The sequence below is a fragment of the Pygocentrus nattereri genome, chromosome 19, assembly GCF_015220715.1.
Source record: "Pygocentrus nattereri isolate fPygNat1 chromosome 19, fPygNat1.pri, whole genome shotgun sequence".
In the NCBI taxonomy this organism is placed as follows: Eukaryota; Metazoa; Chordata; class Actinopteri; order Characiformes; family Serrasalmidae; genus Pygocentrus; species Pygocentrus nattereri.
This window is the reverse complement of record NC_051229.1, coordinates 8,113,696-8,133,229: the sequence shown is the minus strand read 5'-3', so window position 1 is coordinate 8,133,229 and position 19,534 is coordinate 8,113,696. Positions and strand designations below refer to the sequence as shown.

General features: G+C 39.9%; 1 protein-coding gene across 2 annotated transcripts in view; it reads right to left on the bottom strand.

Moving 5' to 3' along the window:
• Nucleotides 1-13,744: 13,744 nt before the first annotated feature.
• mmp16b (matrix metallopeptidase 16b (membrane-inserted)) overlaps nucleotides 13,745-19,534 on the bottom strand; it is a 38,144-nt gene continuing 32,354 nt past the window's right edge. For both annotated transcript variants that reach the window (XM_017702500.2, XM_017702501.2), the window contains exons 6-10: nucleotides 18,919-19,136; nucleotides 17,413-17,551; nucleotides 16,966-17,116; nucleotides 16,194-16,309; nucleotides 13,745-15,700 (exon numbers count right to left, since the gene is read on the bottom strand). In XM_017702500.2, coding sequence (XP_017557989.1) covers nucleotides 15,336-15,700; nucleotides 16,194-16,309; nucleotides 16,966-17,116; nucleotides 17,413-17,551; nucleotides 18,919-19,136 — 989 coding nt within the window. In that variant the 3' untranslated portion in view covers nucleotides 13,745-15,335. The remainder of the gene's footprint in view (nucleotides 15,701-16,193; nucleotides 16,310-16,965; nucleotides 17,117-17,412; nucleotides 17,552-18,918; nucleotides 19,137-19,534) is intronic.

Sequence of the window (19,534 nt, the reverse complement as noted above, 5' to 3'; positions counted from 1 at the left end):
GGTGTATAAAACCAAGCCCCTAGGCCTGCAGACTGCTTCTACAGACATTAGTGAAAGAATGGGTCGCTCTCAGGAGCTCAGTGAATTCCAGTGTGGTACCACCTGTGCAACCAATCGTCGTGAAATTTCCTCACTACTAAATATTCCACAGTCAACTGTCAGTGGGATTATAACAAAGTGGAAGTGATTGGGAACAACAACAACTCAGCCATGTAAAATGACAGTGCAGTGTCAGTGGATGCTGAGGCGTATAGTGCGCAGAGGTCGCCAACTTTCTGCAGAGTCAATTGCTATAGACCTCCAATCTTCATGTGGCCTTCAGATGAGCTCAGGAACAATGTAGAAAGCTTCATGGAATGAGTTTCCATGGCCGAGCAGCTGCATCCAAGCTTTACATCACCAAGCTCAATGCAAAACATCGAATGGTGTAAAGTGCCACCACTGGATTCTCGAGCAATGGAGACGTGTTCTCTGGAGTGATGAATCATGCTTCTCTATCTGGCAATTTGATGGACGAGTCTGGGTTTGGAGGTTACCAGGAGAACGGTACTTGTCTGACTGCATTGTGCCAAGTGTAAAGTTTGGTGGAGGGGGGATTATGGTGTGGGGTTGTTTTTCAGGAGTTGGGCTCGGCCCCTTAGTTCCAGTGAAAAGAACTCTTAATGCTTCAGCAGACCAAGAAATTTTGGAGAATTTCATGCTTACAACTTTGTGAGAACAGTTTGGGGACTTCCTGTTCCAACATGACTGCGCACCAGTGCACAAAGCAAGGTCCATGAAGACGTGGATGAGAGAGTTTGGTGTGGAAGAGCTTGACTGGCCCGCACAGAGTCCTGATCTCAACCCAGTAGAACACATTTGGGATGAATTAGAGCAGAGACTGCAAAGAAGAACGGTCAAAAATTCCCATAAACATACTCCTAAACCTTGTGGAAAGCCTTCCCAGAAGAGTTGAAGCTGTTATAGCTGCAAAGGGTGAGCCGACATCATATTAAACCCTGTGGATTAAGAGGATGTCACTCAAGTTCATATGCGTGTGAAAGCAGATGAGCGAATACTTTTGGCAATATAGTGTATGTAGTAGACACCATAAACGCAGGAAGGTATTTGTACTGTCAAAGCATTTCAACAATTATCTATATAATAAAATGAGAAAAGTACTTTGTACTTGGAGAAGTGGTGGGTCAAATGCTCGCTTGCTACCGAGGTTCCAGAGGCCCTGTCTGTAAGTGTCTCTAGAACAGAGCATTGCACATCAAACCGCTCTGATTCTGTTTAAATCCTAACCATTCAGTTCTGCAGAAATGTTAGAACACCAGTGAACTTCCCCTTTGATATTGTTTTTCTGGCATTCACTTCTTTTGAAGAGGCCTTACACAGTAACTGCCTTATTGTTCTTAGAGCCTGTGGTGACTTAGTGGGAAAGCACACTTGTTTCAGTGGTGTTTACGTCACCATAGCAGAAAATGAAAGGTCCTCCAGCAGAGGCTCATTAGAGCTGAGGGAGATTTTGTTGTTTTCAGCTTGTGATATGGTTCGCTGCCTCAGAATTCACATTAGCGATGAGTCCACAGGGTGTGAATGGAATCCAGATATGCTACAGCGGGCTTTGCTGGATTGCTCTGACTCATTGGAGTAGAGTGTTTCGAGGCATCGATATCTGACAGCTTCACTGTAGTTTGAGTCGATAGTTTATTGGGTACAAATACATTTCTGTGGAAAAGTCAGAGACACCAATAATGTATTTCATTTACAGTTAAAAGTACCAGTTATTCATTTTTCCATCATTTTTCAGTGTCCGTTGCTCAAAATTTCACAGAAGCCTCACCTACTAAATATAATAAAAGGTTTTCAGTATTTATTGTGACCACTTTTCACCTTTATTACAGTGTCCATTCTATTCAGGAGGCTCACTTTCAGTTACTCAAAAAATCTGCAGACACGCCTCCAACGTTCATAGAAGTTGGTAGCAGGAAATGCATGAGGTCTGGACTCTGGGGTGGTCAGTCCATCGCTCAGCTTCTTTGTTTGATGTGTCCGTCTCCTTTACTCAGTGAGGTTCTTCTTGATCAGCTACACATCCTTTCAGACCCACAGCGCTGAGTTGTCTTCTCACAGTGGAAGGATGGACAGAAACACCTGTGGATGTTTTCAGATCTAAGGCAGCTTGATTTTCTCCTCTCTCAGAGATGGAAGCCTTAAGTGCTGTTTATCTGATGGGGGCAGTTTTGGTAAGATCTTGCAGCTTCTCTGTAGCTCTGTAGCTTTTAATCTTTGTCTGAACTCCAAATCTAAAAATATTGTCTATGCATGTCTAAATAATTACTTAATATAAAATGATATATAAAATGATGACTTATTATCCTGAAACAAGGACTTAAATTTCTTAAAATTGAATAATGTATTGTATTGAGGGTCATCATTTTGAGAAAATCCATTGTTTCAAGACATTACGTCATTATTTTGAGACCACGAGTCATTGTTTTAGTGAGTATTTTGAGAAATTGTGTAATTATTTTGAATATCAAGTCAAAATTTTGAAGACATTTTTTAGCGTATTTTTACAATAGTCAACATTTTGAGAAAATAATCCATTATTTTGAGGTACATAGTCAATATGTTAAGAAAAATAAGTCATTAAACCAAGGAAATGCCAATATTTAGAGAAGAATAGTTATTCATTTTAATACAAAGTCAGTATTTTGAGAAAATTAGATGTGATGTGATACTAATCCAAAATTTTGACATACTCCTGCCAGAAACAGAGAAGGTGGGGGGTGGGGGGGTGGGTGGGGGCTGCAGGCGATTTTTCCTCTCTGCTTGCTGAAAATGGACTTCAATACACTGTTAGAAACAAAGATGCTGTGCAGGAACATTTACTGTAAGTTAAGTTACACTAAGTTGAGTGACCCTTATTAATCCCACAACGGGGAAATTTCACCTCCGCATTTAACCCATCCATGCAGTGATACACCACATACACACTAGTGAGCACACACACACACACACTAGAGGGCTGTGAGTACACTTGCCCAGAGCAGTGGGCAGCCATATCTGCAGCACCCAGGTTAGGTGGGGGTTAGGTGTCTCGCTCAAGGGCACTTCAGTCACGTATTCTCAACTTTGGGGATCGAACCGGTGCCCTTCTGGTCAGAGGGTCAGTTCCTAACCTCCAGCCCATGACTGCCCCAGGATTTTTTTTTTAAAATGTACCTAAATCCATACCTTTAATGGATTATGATACAAGCTACTGAGATGCACTTTCGAGGGCACCACCCCACTGACAATAGGGGTCCTGCCTCAGTACTACCTTTATTTCTGAGAGTGTAGAGAAGTACAAGCCCATCATACTGAGGTTGTGATGGAGGTGAATAGGATGGGGTGGAGCATTTCTTGCAGAACTATTATAAGTAATGTGAGTTTTTTTTACAGTGAATTATATGAATTTTCGGAAAACTTTGCATGACAATTATAAATAATATCAAGTTTCCTTGACGGTTTTGTGTGGCAGGGTGGACATGATGTGCTTGGTGGAGGATGATGATCAAGGATGGAGAGAACTACAAGCCACCTTCATCACATCACTGAATGTAATGCTACATTATTTTGATGACTAAGTAAGTTGGTGTCATGGGGAAGCAAAGCTCAGGGACGTTGAAAAAATATCATTTTTAATCTTAAAATAAAAAGTCCACCTATCTGGTAGGTGTTTCTGATAAAATGGCCACATTGGGCTGCCCCAACGTCTCATCATTCCATCTTCCACAATCTATGAGCTGATGTTAAGGTCAGAATGTATCGGCTGTGCTGGGCTACGGTGAGAAAAGTGCTTCTTTTAAAATAAACCTATGCAGCTCCTGTCTTTCATCTCCGCCGTTTTGATGAACGTCACTATCATACCTGAAGTAGGATTTCAGTTGAGTGGTGCATCAGGTTTATCTGCAGGCGCTGTGAGCGCTCCATTATCCAAACCCCGCAAAGCACTGCAACTTCAGGTGCGAATTAGTTTAGGATTAATCTTCTCATCTCGGCTGGCTGAGCTCGGAGCCTTTCAAATCAGTTTATGGAAATCAGAGACTGTGCCTGAGATGATGGACGGAGCGTGGTTATGTCACAGCACATGGTCGGTTAAGAGTTGAGACGGCTCTGCCAGAGAATGAGATCACAGCTGAACTGTCTGCAGCAGATGCCTGCAGGCCTGTGCAAGAAGATGACCACATTACCTCAGGCACATGTCTGAGACAGGAGAGGGTGGACAACAGAGAGAGAGAACGTGTCGACATCATGTTAGGTCAGATACTCAAATCAAGTCCAAGGAAATAAGTCTGGTTCTGTGTTTTTCAACAATCTGTGCAACCAACTCTTTGGTTTAAAATTGCCAGTAGGTCTATTTAGGCCTGGAAGAGGGCATGGCCACTGCCCATGCTGCAGGCTACATTCAGAATAGGAAAGGTCACCTGATGTGATGTGGAGCAGCTGCAATGCTCATTTGCTACTACACTACACTCACCGGCCACTTTATTAGGTTTATTGAAAGTACCTTGCTAGTAAAAGGATGGACCCCTTTTTGCCTTCAGACCTGCCTTAATTCTTCATGGCAGGCTTTCAACAAGGTGTTGGACATATTCCTCAGGTTGGTTATTTGAGTTACTCTTGCCTTTCTATCATCTCAACATCTCAACATCAACAAGGCATTTTCGTCCACACAACTGACTGCTCACTGGATATTTCCTCTTTTTCGGACCGTTCTCTGTAAACCCTAGAGATGGTTGTGTGTGAAAATTCCAGTAGATCAGCAGTTTCTGAAATACTCAGACCCCCTTTCTCCCCCATTCTGATGCTCAGTCTGCACTTCAGCAAGTTGTTTTGACCGCCTCCATCCATCCATCCATCCATCCATTATCTAAGCCGCTTCTCCGTCAGGGTCGCGGGGGTTTTGACCGCCTCTACATGCCTAAATGCATTGAGTTGCAGCCATGTGATTGGCTGATTAGCTATTTGCGTTAACAAGCAATTGAACACCTAATAAAGTGGCTGGTGAGTGTATATTGCCAAAATATTCACTCACCCATCCAGATCATTGAATTCAGGTGTTCCAATCACTTCTATGGCCACAGGTGTGTAAAACCAAGCCCCTAGGCCTGCAGACTGCTTCTACAAACGTTGAAAGAATGGGTCGCTCAGTGAATCATAGGATTCGCTGAATCATATTAGACCTTATGGATTAAGAATGGGATGTTATTCAAGTTCATGCATCTTACTTTCCAAGCATGCATACATATATTTTATACAACATGCACACTACTTGCTAAGCCTGAATACTGCACTCTTAAAAAGTGCATGCATTTTAAGTCGTCTGCTAGTGAGCATACTACTTTTTAAGCATGCACATACAAGGCATACTACTTTTAAGTATGCATACTACATTTACTTATGTATATACAATGTATATTTTTGCACAAATACTATAGGCATATTTTAAGTATGCATACGTTTTTAAGTATACATTATGCACTTCAAGGAGCTCATATAATATATACACTTCTTTTATACAGTATACATACTATTTTTATACAGTATGAATCCTAATTGTTATGGATAAATGGCACAATTTAAACTGCACTTTATGTTGTAAAATGTACTTGCATTTTTAGGATGTATACTAGTAAGGATGCTACTCTTGAAGCATGCATACACTATGCATCCTACTTTTGAAGTACACTACAAAATTTTCAAGTATACAATAAATACCGTATACATACTACCTACTTTAAGTATGCTCACACTATGTATGCTACTTTTTAAGTAAGAAAATAGGATTTTTAAAGTACGCATACACTTTGCATACTACTTTTGGAGCATGTATATAGCATGTACACTTCTTTTAAAACTCTTTTAGACTTCTTTTATGTGTGCATACGTGATGCATGCTTCATTTTTAGGTATACATACAATATGCAAACTTGTTTTTAAAGGATGCATACTACATTTAAAGTATAGATATTGATGTTCATGCACTAAAATGAATGGCATTTTTAAGGTGGCATACTACTTTTGTAAGAATTCATAGTGCATGCATGCCACATTTTGACGTATGCATAGATTATATCCATTACTTTTTAAAGTGTGTATCCTATATTTTAAGTACACCATGTGCACCATTTTAATAGATGCTTAATACTTTAAGTGTGGGCACTGTATGCATACATTTTTTTTTGAGTATGCGTGCAACAGGCATGCTATATTAAGTATGCATCCTAATTTTTGCGCAAGCATACACTATACACTATGCATACTACTTTTTAAGTGTGCACACTATTCTATGTATGCACACCAGTCTGCATACATCATGTAAACAATTTTGTGTGCTTTAGTGTGCTTAATGTTTTGTGTGTACTGAACTGCACACAAATCTCGTACTCATTTAAGTATATTTGAAGTGTGCTCTACTATATGAGTGCTAGTTTTTAAGTATAACTTAAAAAACTAAGTATTAAGTATGACTTTTTAAATAGATATGCACAGTATACATACTACCTTGCTGATAAAAGTGGTGTTTTCGGAGCTATCTGGAAACGTGTGGACGAGGCTGTTGTAATCATTCACTCTGGCATTGTTGTGTAGCAGGGAAGGAAGGAGTTGCGCCAGACTGATGAGTGAAATCACAGCAGCATCACCAGAGATCTCACAGCAAGACCTCGGGCTAATTTATGAAGAGCTCTCCACACCCAGTATGGGTCTGGAGCTCAGAGAGAGGAGAAGATCACTGTTCTCGATACTGTTTGCAGCTCTCAGAAGTACAAAAGACAAATGCTGCCTTCTTGTCCTTTGAGACTTAGGATTGATATATTTGTCCACTCCACTCTCAAGTGTACAGATGCTTTACTGACCTCTGTGATCAATTAGAGAAGATCCATCACTGGTTTTGCTCATTTTGTTTGATTTTAGAAGCTTTTCTTAGTCTGCTTTTCTCTTATTGGCCTCCAGCTCTCGAGAAAGCCTGTGTTAGGCTTTTTTGAGGAATTTCCTGAGGAACTGCTGCTATCTAGTGGCGGTACATTGTCAGTGTAACTCATGTCCAACTTCAAAAGAAGACATCATGGTTTAGCTGAAGGTAATGGATGAAGGACGCAGAAATACAAGGTGGAATACTATGGAGAGCCGCTGGTGGCACCCTGTATAAATAAAAATAATGCATGGCCATGACTTAGTAAAGCGTGGGAACGAGATCCTAATGCGTGGCCATGCCTTAGTAAGCCATGATCTCGTTCCCACGCCTTACTAAGTCAAGTGCACGACTTAATCATCTCATTCCCACACTATCTTACTAAGCCATGGCCACACATTAAGATCTCATTCCCACGCAATAATAAGGCTTGGTCATGCATTATTTTTATTTATACAGGGGGCTCCGTAGGAACACTATCAAACACTATCAAAAGTCAAAAACTAATTGTTGGTATTAAATTGGCCTTAAATAGAACATCTGTTCTTTAATTTGGTGCAGAATGTGAGACTAAGCTCACAATTAAGCAGGCAAGGGTGGCTGGGTATTTAAATGAAATATAGGCCCAATATTTTTGGGGGATTCTTGTTCAGGAGTGGAAAAAACTGAGAAATTATACTTAAACAAAAGTCTGGATACTGTGTCACTTACTAAAAATCTTACTTATTAAAAGTGGAAGTATGAAACCAAAGATGTGCTTGAACGAAGGCCAGAAGTATTAACATGTAAACATCTCAAGCATATAAAATGAAAATAGCATAATGCATAAAATCAATATCCAGGGCATTAAACTAACATTAGCTGGATGTGAGATGGTCAGACTCTATCCCAACTCGCGAGCCCACCCGGGCTCAACCTTGTTCTTATCTGTGTGTGCTGAACAACGGGTGGCATTGGTCCTTCCACAAAGAGGAGTTTCATTTACACTGATATTAATTCTGAAGAAAAAAGTTAATAATTAATATCAGTCTGTTAATGACATTCCACTGGCAAGAGAAAAACGAGGTTCGTGTTTGTGTGAAGTGTGCTTTGAAAGTCGAAATGACAACTTCAGGTGTAAACGTTTTTTTTTTCTCCTATAAATGTGTTTGAGCAAAATGTATGAATATTCAATTTCAATAATACTCGATAAAAGTGCAGATAATACTTAATATACAGATATACTTAATATTAATATTATAATAATAATACTTAAATACAGTAACAAAAGACAAGTAGTTTCCACCCATTTGCTGCTGTAGGAAAGAAAATGAGGTGCAGTATGTATATAGAATTCATATTTCATAGAATGTTTATAGTATGCATGCTACATATTTAACTACACTATACTTGAGGTTTGCTAAGCCTACTATTTAAGTACGAATAAATGTATAAACTACGCACACTATTATTTAAGAATGTGTAGTTAAACTTCATATTTAAGTGCACATACAGTATGCAAACTTGATGCATATAATATGCATGCTACTTTTTGTTTATTACTTTGTATACATTTAATATTAATTAACTATTTTTAAGTATGCAAACTACATCTGTAAGCATCATGCTTGCTACATGTTAAGTATGCATACTACTTTTTATACATGCACACACAATGTGAGCAACACCTTTGAATTCTTCATTAATAAGTATTCATATATGTACATTCATGTAATATTCACACCACCGGGTCACGACCAAAGCATTGTTTAATGATTTGAATGGAAATAAATACAGTTCGCTCATTCATCCACTTTGTTTACAATTCATACGTTTAGGATTCAAAGTCAGTGATGAGTTGCAAATCTAGTAAAAGGAATAAAATGTAGACATGTTACCATAATACCAGTATCAGTGTTGCCTGAATGCTTATTTCTGAAGCTGCTGGATGTGGTATGAAGTTCCACTGCAGTTCTATAGAGACTTTAGGAGTTTTTGGAGAATTTGTATGATTATTAAACTGAATTAATAATTAGCGTAGAAACCACAACTGGGCTCTGGAGCAGCGGATCTCTGGAGTGATGAATCGTGCTTCACTGCCAGGAGAACACTACCTACCTTAATGCAAAGTGTCAACATTAAAGTTTGGTGGAGGAGGTATAATGAGCTGGGACTGTTTTTCAGGGTTTGGGCCCCTTAACTTCAGGGAAGGGTGATATTAAACGTGCAGTAAGATTTAGCAGCATCTAGTGGTGAGGTTGCAGATTGCAACCAAATGAATGACCCTCCCTCACCCCTTCCCTTTCCATGCGTATAGTACTGAGGTTTTCGTTTCTTTGAAGATGAGGATCCCCCCTGTCTTGATTTTTCATGTGCTAAAATAATACGTTTGAGCCTTTATTTTTAAACATTCGAATTCTCAAACTTCTCACAATGCAAAGGATTAGCCAGCACCGGCAGCAACCACTGATTCTTCTTCTTTCTACGTCTTCCAACCAGTGCCGTAATGCCACAGAGTTCAAGGCAAAAGGCGTTCTCTAGAGCCAGTGTTTGGTTTGTCCATCATCGGCTACTGTAGAAAGATGGGGGCGCAACACGGTGGCCTCTGTCAGAAGAGGACATGCTTAATATGTAGATATAAAGAGCTCATTCTAAGCTAACAAAAACTCTTTTCACACTGCATAGTTACAAGTGATAATACACTAATGAAAACATGACTTTGTATACTGTATTCCATTTATGCTAACAGACCCCCCCTTACACACTGAACCTTTAATGGTACAAGATACAAAGACATTTTAGACAATTATAAGCATTTAGCTATATGTGGCAACAATTTGGAGATGGCCTCTTCGTGTTGCAGCATGACTGCGCTCCTATGCACAAAGCGAGCTACATATCCTGCCAACCCAGCATAGCTAGCTTTGTTCTTTTGGAATTTTGCACAGATGAACCAGACAAATTATTCAGTTTAACATATAAATATTTCTGGGTTAAGTTCTTAACATTCTAATCTTTCATGATCTTATATCATGGTTTCGATCTGTAGCCTGGTACGCTAACTTCACTTTGGCTAACATTAGCTTAGCAAGCAGATACAGACCCAAACAGAGCCACACACTACAATACAGGTTTAATTCGGAGCGCTGCTCTGCTGAAACACCTGCAGAAGATAAAGAGAGAGCAGAAGGTTGGCTGGTGTTGAAGTGACAGAAAGCTGAAACCTGTTCTGTGGTGTTTGGACTGTAGCGTTTTGGCTAAGCTACTTAGCAGGCCAATCATGCCACATACCACAGCACACACTCAGTTCCAGCTGAATGAAGCTAATATGAAAGGCTTTTAGAGGATTTCTGTGGCGGTAAGTTTAAGCTGAATGAATGCTGTTAGAGTGAAAGTCGAAATCAAATGCGTTTTGTGGTGTGTTAGCTGTCGCTAAGCCGCTATCGTGCTTAGTTTTTCTGAGTTTATCGGGCAGCTCCCACACCACCAATCAGTGACCTCCTCTAAAATATAAAAAAAATAAATATCTAAAATATGAATGTGTCAGACATGGAACATCATAATACTGAAATACAATCATCATTTTAAGATGGAGGCATCATTTTTAACTGACCAGGCATAACATGATGACCACCTTGTTTCTACGCTCATTGTCCATTTGATCAGCTCCACTTACTGTATAGCTGCACTTTGTAGTTCTACAGTTACAGACTGTAGTCCATCTGTTCCTCTGATACTTTGTTAGCCCCCTTTTACCCTGTTCTTCAGTGGTCAGGACCCCTATGCACCCTCACAGAGGAGGTAGTATTTGGGTGGTGGATCATTCTCAGCACTGCAGTAACACAGATGTGGTGGTGGTGTGTTAGTGTGTGTTGCTGTTGGAGTTTTTAAACAGTGTCCACTCACTGTCCACTCTATTAGACTTTGTCAATCTATCTTGCAGATGTAAAGTAAGAGACAGTAGCTCATCTGTGTTTGTCATCCTCTACTCCTTGTTACTGTTGGCTGGGTATTTTTGGTTGGTGGACTATTCTCAGTCCAGCAGTGGCACTGAGGTGTTTAAAAACTCCAGCAGCACTGATGTGTCTGATCTACTCATGTTGGCACAACACACACTAACACACCAGCACCACATCAGTGTTACTGCAGTGCTGAGAATGATCCACAACCCAAATAGTACCTGTACTTTAAGGGTCCATGGGGGTCCTGACCACTGAAGAACAGGGTAAAAGGGGTCTAACAAAGTATCAGAGAAACAGATGGACTACAGTCTGTAACTGTAGAACTACAAAGTGCAGCTATACAGTAAGAGGAGCTGATAAAAAGGACAATAACGTTGGAGGTGGTCATCATGTTATGCCTGATTGGTGTACCTTATTACTGTTATACCACCCAAGATATTAGGTACTATGATAAACTCTTTTTCATTATACAAAAAAGTGAGGAAAACTCAGATTTTCATGATATGGGCCCTAAATAGTCAGAATGTTTTCCCTTGTGTTTGAATATGAAATCCAAATGTATTATTTTATGGCTTTATAATATTATAACGGTATCATTCGTACTCAGGACCCATGAAGAGTTTAAATTATCCACCGATATCAAATCTAGAATCAAAATCACAGATTTGGATTTTGCTGTTAAATAAACACGGTGGCGTGGTGGGTAGCGCTGTCGCCTCACAGCGAGGCAGGCCTGGGTTCGATTCCCCGGCCGGGCGACCAGGGTCCTCTCTGTGTGGAGTTTGCATGTTCTCCCCGTGTCTGCGTGGGTTTCCTCCGGGTTCTCTGGTTTCCTCCCACAGTCCAAAGACATGCAGTCAGTCCAATTGGATATGCTAAATTGCCCCTGGGTCTGAGTGACTGTCTGTGTCTGTCTGTCTGCCCTGCGATGGACTGGCGACCTGTCCAGGGTGTATCCTGCCTTCCGCCCGAAGACTGCTGGGATAGGCTCCAGCACCCCCCTGCGACCCTGATGGAGAAGCGGCTTAGAAAATGGATGGATGGATGGATGTTAAATATAATAATATAAAGTACCAGTCAGATCAGTTCTAGCAGAAGTAGCTCATTGAAAAGAACGACACAGACAAGTGCAGGGTAACTGATATCTTAGTATTTATGTACTGCATAATCTGCCCCTCACATCCATATTCAAGACACTACATGAGATATATACAGCACGTTCAGATATACACATCTGGCTCCCCAGGCAGAGATGAGCACGTACGTCAGAAAGCCATCACATGGGCAATGAGAATAACAGGACGCTCATGCGTATTCACACCTTCCCACCGATCGTGCAATTTTCCAGACCTGTAGAAGATGCTAATTGGATAGCGTGGTGTCAGACGCCTTTTAACAGCGCACCTCACTAGCCAGTCCTTAATGAGCTCAGAGGACGTTAATGACGCCTGATTACAGCAGATCTGTTGGTAAAAAAGGAGAAAATAAATGATAGAAGGCTCAAAAGAAACAAGGCATGTGAAAGTGACGCAGCACTTTCGGTTAAGGGGTCAGTGAGTTTGGCAGAATGGCACTCTGTTTCCGGAATAACAGTCCAGACAGCAAAGACTGTGGAAACAGAAAGATTAACACTTTTCACATGGTCTTCATACTCACGGTCAAAACGGTTACACTACATTTCTAGCTGCGTTTTGTTCTTTGACTGAGTTCCATACAGACTCAACAGGTTTTAGGCCATAAAGTCTGCATATCTGAATCTGCGCATTTTACAGTTTTAACCCTTAGAAATTGTAGTTATTGCCAGCATTAATAAAAGCAGGTTGAAATTTTACTAAGGATGCGCCATTAAGGGAGCTGTGGTCCCAATATGTAATGTTTAGTAAGTACGTACAGTACTACGCAAAAGTCAGACCACCCTTCATGTATTTCGTTTCCAGTCAAAATAGCCATTAATTACAAGCTATTTAACAGAAGCCACATCAACTAAATATAATATCAATTTGCGTCTATGCTTTACCTCTATTACAGATTCCATTCCTTTTAGGAGACATGCTTTCAGTTTTCAAAGATCTGCAGGGATATTTTTCCACACCTCCAAAGTTCAGTCGTAGAAGTTGATTGCATTCTAAGCATCTAAGCATTCCCATGCACATTCAGTGATGTTGGGGTGTGGGTCTGTGGTTCTATGTCCTTTTCTCAGTGAGGTTCTTCTTGACAGCTACACATCCTTTCAGATCCAAAGTGCTGAGTTGTCTCACAGTGGATGGATGGACAGAAACATCTGTGGACTGACGCAAGAGTGAAGCTTGATTTTCTCCTCTCGCTCAAAGTGCTGTTTATCTAATGTGAACGGTATTGCTGTCTACCAGGTCTTGAAGGTGGTTGTCAGGAGTCCCATTTTCACTGTGGCTCTTATTTTGAACTCTAGTTTTGTAAACTCGTGCTTTTTCACTTGTTTTCCTCTGGTCTTCTTCTTTTTGTCCCTATTAGTCCTACGACCTTAGCATTTTAACCCATCTGTGCAGTAGAACACCACAGTGAGCACACCTGCCGGAGCTGTGGGCAGCCCTATCCACAGCATCCAGGGGGCAGTTGGGGGTTAAATGCCTTCAGTCACGTACTGTCGACTCAGGGCTGGTTCCCTAGCTTCCTGCCCATGACTGCCCCCTTCTTCCTTATATAAGTGGAATTAAATAACTGAATGGAGGTCTCTGACTTTTGCACAGTACTGTAGGTAGAGACTGGGAAAACATTTACCTTGATTAGCATTATGGAAGAAGTAAAACATTCCAACAGAGTTACAAACGTAGTAATCAATTATCTGACAATATTGATATGATTCAGAAATCCCTATGTGTTACTAAATATTACATTAATTACTTTTCACTTGCAGCTAATTGAAAGAAGAAAAAAATTGGGGGTCTAAACTTCCAATATATACCACATTGATTTACATATATAGAAGAGGACATATTTTATTATGATCTAAATTTAATGAAACGTCAATGGGTGCAACAACATTCTTGTTTTACAAAACAAGGAAGGGCAAATTAACTCACCTTGTAATACATAGTAATTACGTAATTACATTTGACTTGAATAGCACAATGAAATACATAACTCTAACTCTCAACTTCTAAGGGTTAACTGTATAATAGTGTGACTCTGGGGTGCAATATGGCTTAACTGGGTCTATTACTGCAACTGGATGTATTTTAGTTTAGTGCAATGTAGTCATGTATCAAATGTAGCACACCTCTATACTCATTTCAATGGATCAATGTAGCTACATGATTACATTATGGACAGTCTGTAAGGTCTAAATGGTATTGCGGAATATAATAGGGATTACTCAGGGATTACTCCGAATGTTAGACAATTTCTTCTAAAGTTTTACTTTAAGGGACATTTGCAGAGTTTTATGGAAGCCCGTACTCCATTTTCAGTTACTTTGCTAATTCTAGTGGTTCCAAACCTCTCAAATGTTTGAAGATTATGTACTGTACCTGGCCCTCACTTGACGTCCTTCATCATACATATACACAGCGACATTCACACAGGCACACGTACACTGTTACACAGAAAAAAGAAATTCCATAGATATGTGGTTAAGGCATTCAACGAAATATTGCAGGTAGAGTTTACATCTCTTTGTTGGACAGAGATTGCCATAGCAGTTCTTTTCTGGTTGATTGCCATGAATGACCTTGTAGACAGACAGCTTAAAACCTGAAGATGAATGCACTGTCGATTCACACTCAAACGAAGATCAAGAGAGGGTAAACTGCTCGGAATATTAAACATGAGCAAAGCGATCCTCTTTGGAAACAAAGGGCGTATTTGGTTTGGGTATCAGTCTGTCAACATAAATTAATATTCTGGAGGAACATGAGAAGAGTCCACACTTTTTATGTAGTACATACATAAGTACTTGAAGGATACATCATTTTGAGCCCGTCCTTAAATGACTTGTTCAGAGCTTCTTTGAGAACTGACAAGAGAGAGAAGTTCTGAAGTCTCAAAATGGATTCAGATAGCATCTACACAGCAGCTCCTGAAGAGTGGAGACCATGTGGAGAACATTAGCATTCCACCGTCCTTCCTCTCATTCACCTGATTTTAATTTGACAGATGTTCTACACCACTTATGTGGCATGCCCCTTTCTTTTATGCCAAAGTCTTATGGGGACAGATGCATCTTTCCTTCAAACCCACTCCTGTATGAGTCACTTGCAGATCTGACAGAAGTCCTACGCTACCCCTTTGGAGAGAACCAGTGTTATGTGCCTTGTATTTAAGAAGATTTCTCAGATTACAAAATGTCTTGGACCATTTCCTTCTCAAATCTGATTGAAGTTCTAGAACCGGTTTTGGCAAGTGTCTCATATTTAAGGTAGGTTTCTCAAACCACAAAGAGTTTTGGAATTGGAAATCTGACCCTTTCCTTTTCAAACCCATTCCTGCATGGAGCGTTTGCAGTACAGTATGTGCCGCTGAGTGTCCTTCCTCTTGACACGGAAGACCGTGTGCAGCAGGACCATCATGCAGAGGGCCAGAACACAGGGGATGGCGATAGCCACTGCTTTCTCAGTGCCGCCCGTGCTCTCCAGCTTGCGGACAATGTCCACGTCATCGTGGTCGTAGTGTGGAGGCTCTTCATCTAGCGGCGGGCCCCAGTCCCAGTCTGGATCCGAGGGGAGACCGTCGCAGCCCATGAAGTCCCGCAGGATGGACCTTGGGTAGCCGGGCTCCACCCGCAGCCGATGGTTGTTGAACTTCCAGTATTCCTTCCCCTTGTAGAAATATGTGAAACCTGTGGTGGCCAAAAGAAATCAGATATGCTATAAAACCAAACATTTGTCCAAAAATTGAATATGCAAAATTTTCTTCTTACACCAAATATGGTCAGTTAGAAGAGACATGATTCATATTCAAAGTTTTGCACTGGAGCTACAAGGCTAATGTAGATAACAAGGGATGGAAGTTTATACCCACTAACCTGAATTGTGCAAACTACTTGCATAAATCATTGTGCATTTGCCCTAAACTGCATCTAATTATGTTAAAGACCTGCTTATGTGGTTTCTGACACTGTAGGACATGCTGTTATCATTATAATGGACAAAACAGTTTATAGCCATGTTGCATAGCTATAAATAGTTGTAGTCATCTTCAAATCTGAGTTTTGCAACTTTTGTCCATTTTCAAAGATAACACTATGTCACAATAGTATGCTCACACATGGAAACAAAGTTCTATGATGAATGATCAGCTGCCACTAAACGAGATGTCTGAGAAGTTCCCACCGTTGGCCTTATCCACGAAGGCACCCTGAGGAGAGTCAGGGATGCCCTTCCAAACGGTGATGGGTTTTGGGTAACCTGGGTCCATACTCCTCATGTCCTCATTGTACCTCCAGTACCTGGGCCAAATTGAGAAGAGTCACCTCTTTACTTACAGTCAACTTAATTCAGCAACTTGAACTGATAAGTACATCAGAACCACGAAATGCATAAGACAACGTTTTTCCACTGTTGATCTGCTTCGGCCCAAACTGTTTGAATATGTCTGCTTAGTATTAAATGTTTCTCATTTTCAATATAATTCAAATGGTTTATTAACATTTCTTTTGTTTGTTTTTTTTCTTAGGCTCACAATTTCAGCCTTTTTTCTGTTATGGCGGAAGAACCAAAGTGCCACTTTTGACCACTTCCATCCAAAATGTTTGGTGGCTGACATTTCAGAGCATCCCTATTGTAAAATACTGTGCTTGATACTATTTCCTCTGCTTCATATAAATGAAGTAAAACAAGCAGTAGAGTTTCACATAAAGGGTTGGAATACAGAACACTTACATGCACACAAAATGAATAGAAAAAAAACAAATAAATTCTACCTATCATTTATAGCTGTTATCAATAATTATGAATAAATGCTCTTGGCCCTAATTTAATTAAGAGCAGCTCAAATGACCAAACGCAACCACTTTTTTTTCAAAAACACAGCTAACTCTTACTCATGTACTGATATAATAACAGAATAAAGAAACAATTATGTTTCTCAGGCAGTTTTACTGACCTGTCCCCTTTGAAGAAGTAGGTTTTGGCCACATCTTCCCACCATACTGCCGTCTCAATGTTCTGAGTGGGCATGCCGTTGCCGAATAGAGAGATATCCTGAGGGTACGTGGGCTGCAGAGTAGTATCTTTGAACACCCAGAAACGGTGACCTTTAGAAAGAAGGAAAAGAAATCCACCACGTCAGCAGAGCTTACCAAAAGAAACATGAACTGTGAAATGACTTGAAACAAGTTTTTCTCTTTCAAAGACCAGAGACAGACATAACAGACAAACGGCTTGCAAAGTAAAATCTATTTCAGTCAGACATTTTTACAAAAAAAAAAAAACAACTGATAAAGTCTGAGAAGATTTTCTATTAATGTGATATAATCTAGGAGCTCAACAGGAAAATGCAATGTTATCTAAATGAAATAAATGATTCTGATCTCCCAGGATGAGCGCTCACCTTTGAAGAAGACAAACTTGCCCTCACTGTTCTCATAGACAGCATCGATTTTGGGAGGCAAACCTTTCCAAAAGTAGCTGATCTGCATGGGGTACCCGGGCACCACTGAGTTATCCCGTACCCTCCAGAACCACTGGTCCTAATCAGAGGAAGCATAACATGAAGGTTGATTCGTGAATGTTAACACAGTTTAATTTGAAAACAGTGTCAATTATGACATTTTTTGTAGTTTTATTTTTGTAGGAAAAAATCAAGTTACATTGATTCAAATGATTTGTAACTGATTTCCTTAAATAATATGAATAATAAGCCTTAGCATGTAATATGCCTGAGCTTTTAAGGGAGTGTGGGAAGTTATTGCTGGTGATAACATGAGAATGTTATAATATTACATATTTCTTGATCGTAGCTCACTAAAACAAGTGTACAAATTTTGTTGAAAACATAAAATCTAAGCATTCAATCCTTACCAATGCTGTATTTATGAGTAAAATTGGAGATATTTCATTATGGTTTGAATCTGATGAAAAGATAATGCTGTGTGTACCGTCTTGTTTTATGGTAATAAAACATTTTCACAATGAAAATAACAAATGACTCAAACCTTTCACAGAACGTAAATCGAATGTAAACTAATTAGTACATGACTATGCAATTAATACTGTAATTTAATTGAAATAATTATCCAATGTAACTCAAAAATATAAGAACGACATTAATAACTCTAGACTTAAGTTAGTGGAAGAATCAAGTTAAACAAGTTCAAGGTTTCCTTAAAAACACTTTAATAAACTAAACTTCGTTTTTATTTATTTTCCAAATAAAGAGATTATAGTCCTCCATCTAACCTCCAAGGCTTTGGTGACCGAGCCTTCTCCAGATCTGCCCCTAGACTCTGGAACTCTCTTCCACTACTGGTCAGACAATCAAATTCACTCTCCATATTCAAGTCTAACCTGAAATCTTATCTTTTTGCACTTGCTTATAACCTCCCTCATGCCTTCAATGTCTGACCCTGTCATTATCCAGCATTTCTTATATAACTGGTCTGCCCCACCACACTCATAACCTGCCCTCAATCTGTTATGCTCTTTCATATGACCTCCCATATGCTGCCTTGTCTTTTTGTTCGTAGTATTGTGCTCTTGTTGTCTGTGTTAGTGTGTTATTTATGTACTTTGAATTGTAAGCGTCTTTGGGTCCTTGATAAAGCGCTATATAAAAATAAAGAATTACTGTTAATTATTATTATAGTCATGTTTTGCGGTAAAGGTGGTACGATTACTACAGCTGCTGCAAAGAATCTTCAACATAAAACCTATTCAGTCCCCACAGAATAATTTAAAACTACAATTAATTTGCCAAACAGCTCTCTCTTCAGCAACAATAAGGAACTAAAACATTAAAACGCATTTCCCGACTGCCACCACTTTCACTTTTGGTAACGATAAGCAGACCAAATCAGGTTAACGCTGAGAGGTCTAGAAAAATTACAGTGTTTTCTACCTTGAAGACAAACAGCTCTTGCCGTAGGAGGGCCAGTGTGTTGAAGCCTCCATCACAGATGTTGGGCTTGGAGTTGGGGTGTGAGGGTTTGGACCTCTGCGGTGGCCGGTGAGGACGACTCTGACGGTCATGTTTTCGGGGATCTGATGGAGGGTGTAGGCGAGGAGGTGGGGCTGTCGTAAGCAATCTGGTTGGTTGAGGGTTCTTGTCTGGGGGACCTGGAATCATCAGAAGATCGCAAAATGTCCAAAGATGTTGTGGTACTGTAAATTGCGAATAAAACCACAGTGTCCAGCAGAAATCTCTCAATATGTCTTATTATATGCTGCTAAACAATAAGACCTCAACAATCCTTTCAGATCTCAAAAGATTTCCACTGCGCAACAATGCACATATTTAAAAATGTAGCTTTTATTATGCAATTATATTAAAACCGACTAGATAAAATACAAACATGAATGCATTGGCTTTTCAGTGACTTTAATACTTTAACCATCCTCCGGCACTTCATTATTATTCAGTGTTATGTTTGGCTGGCGGACTATTCAGAATTAGTTTAATCCCTTTTCACAGCAGCCATAAAATGCAATTTTTCATAAAATTATCTGATTAATTG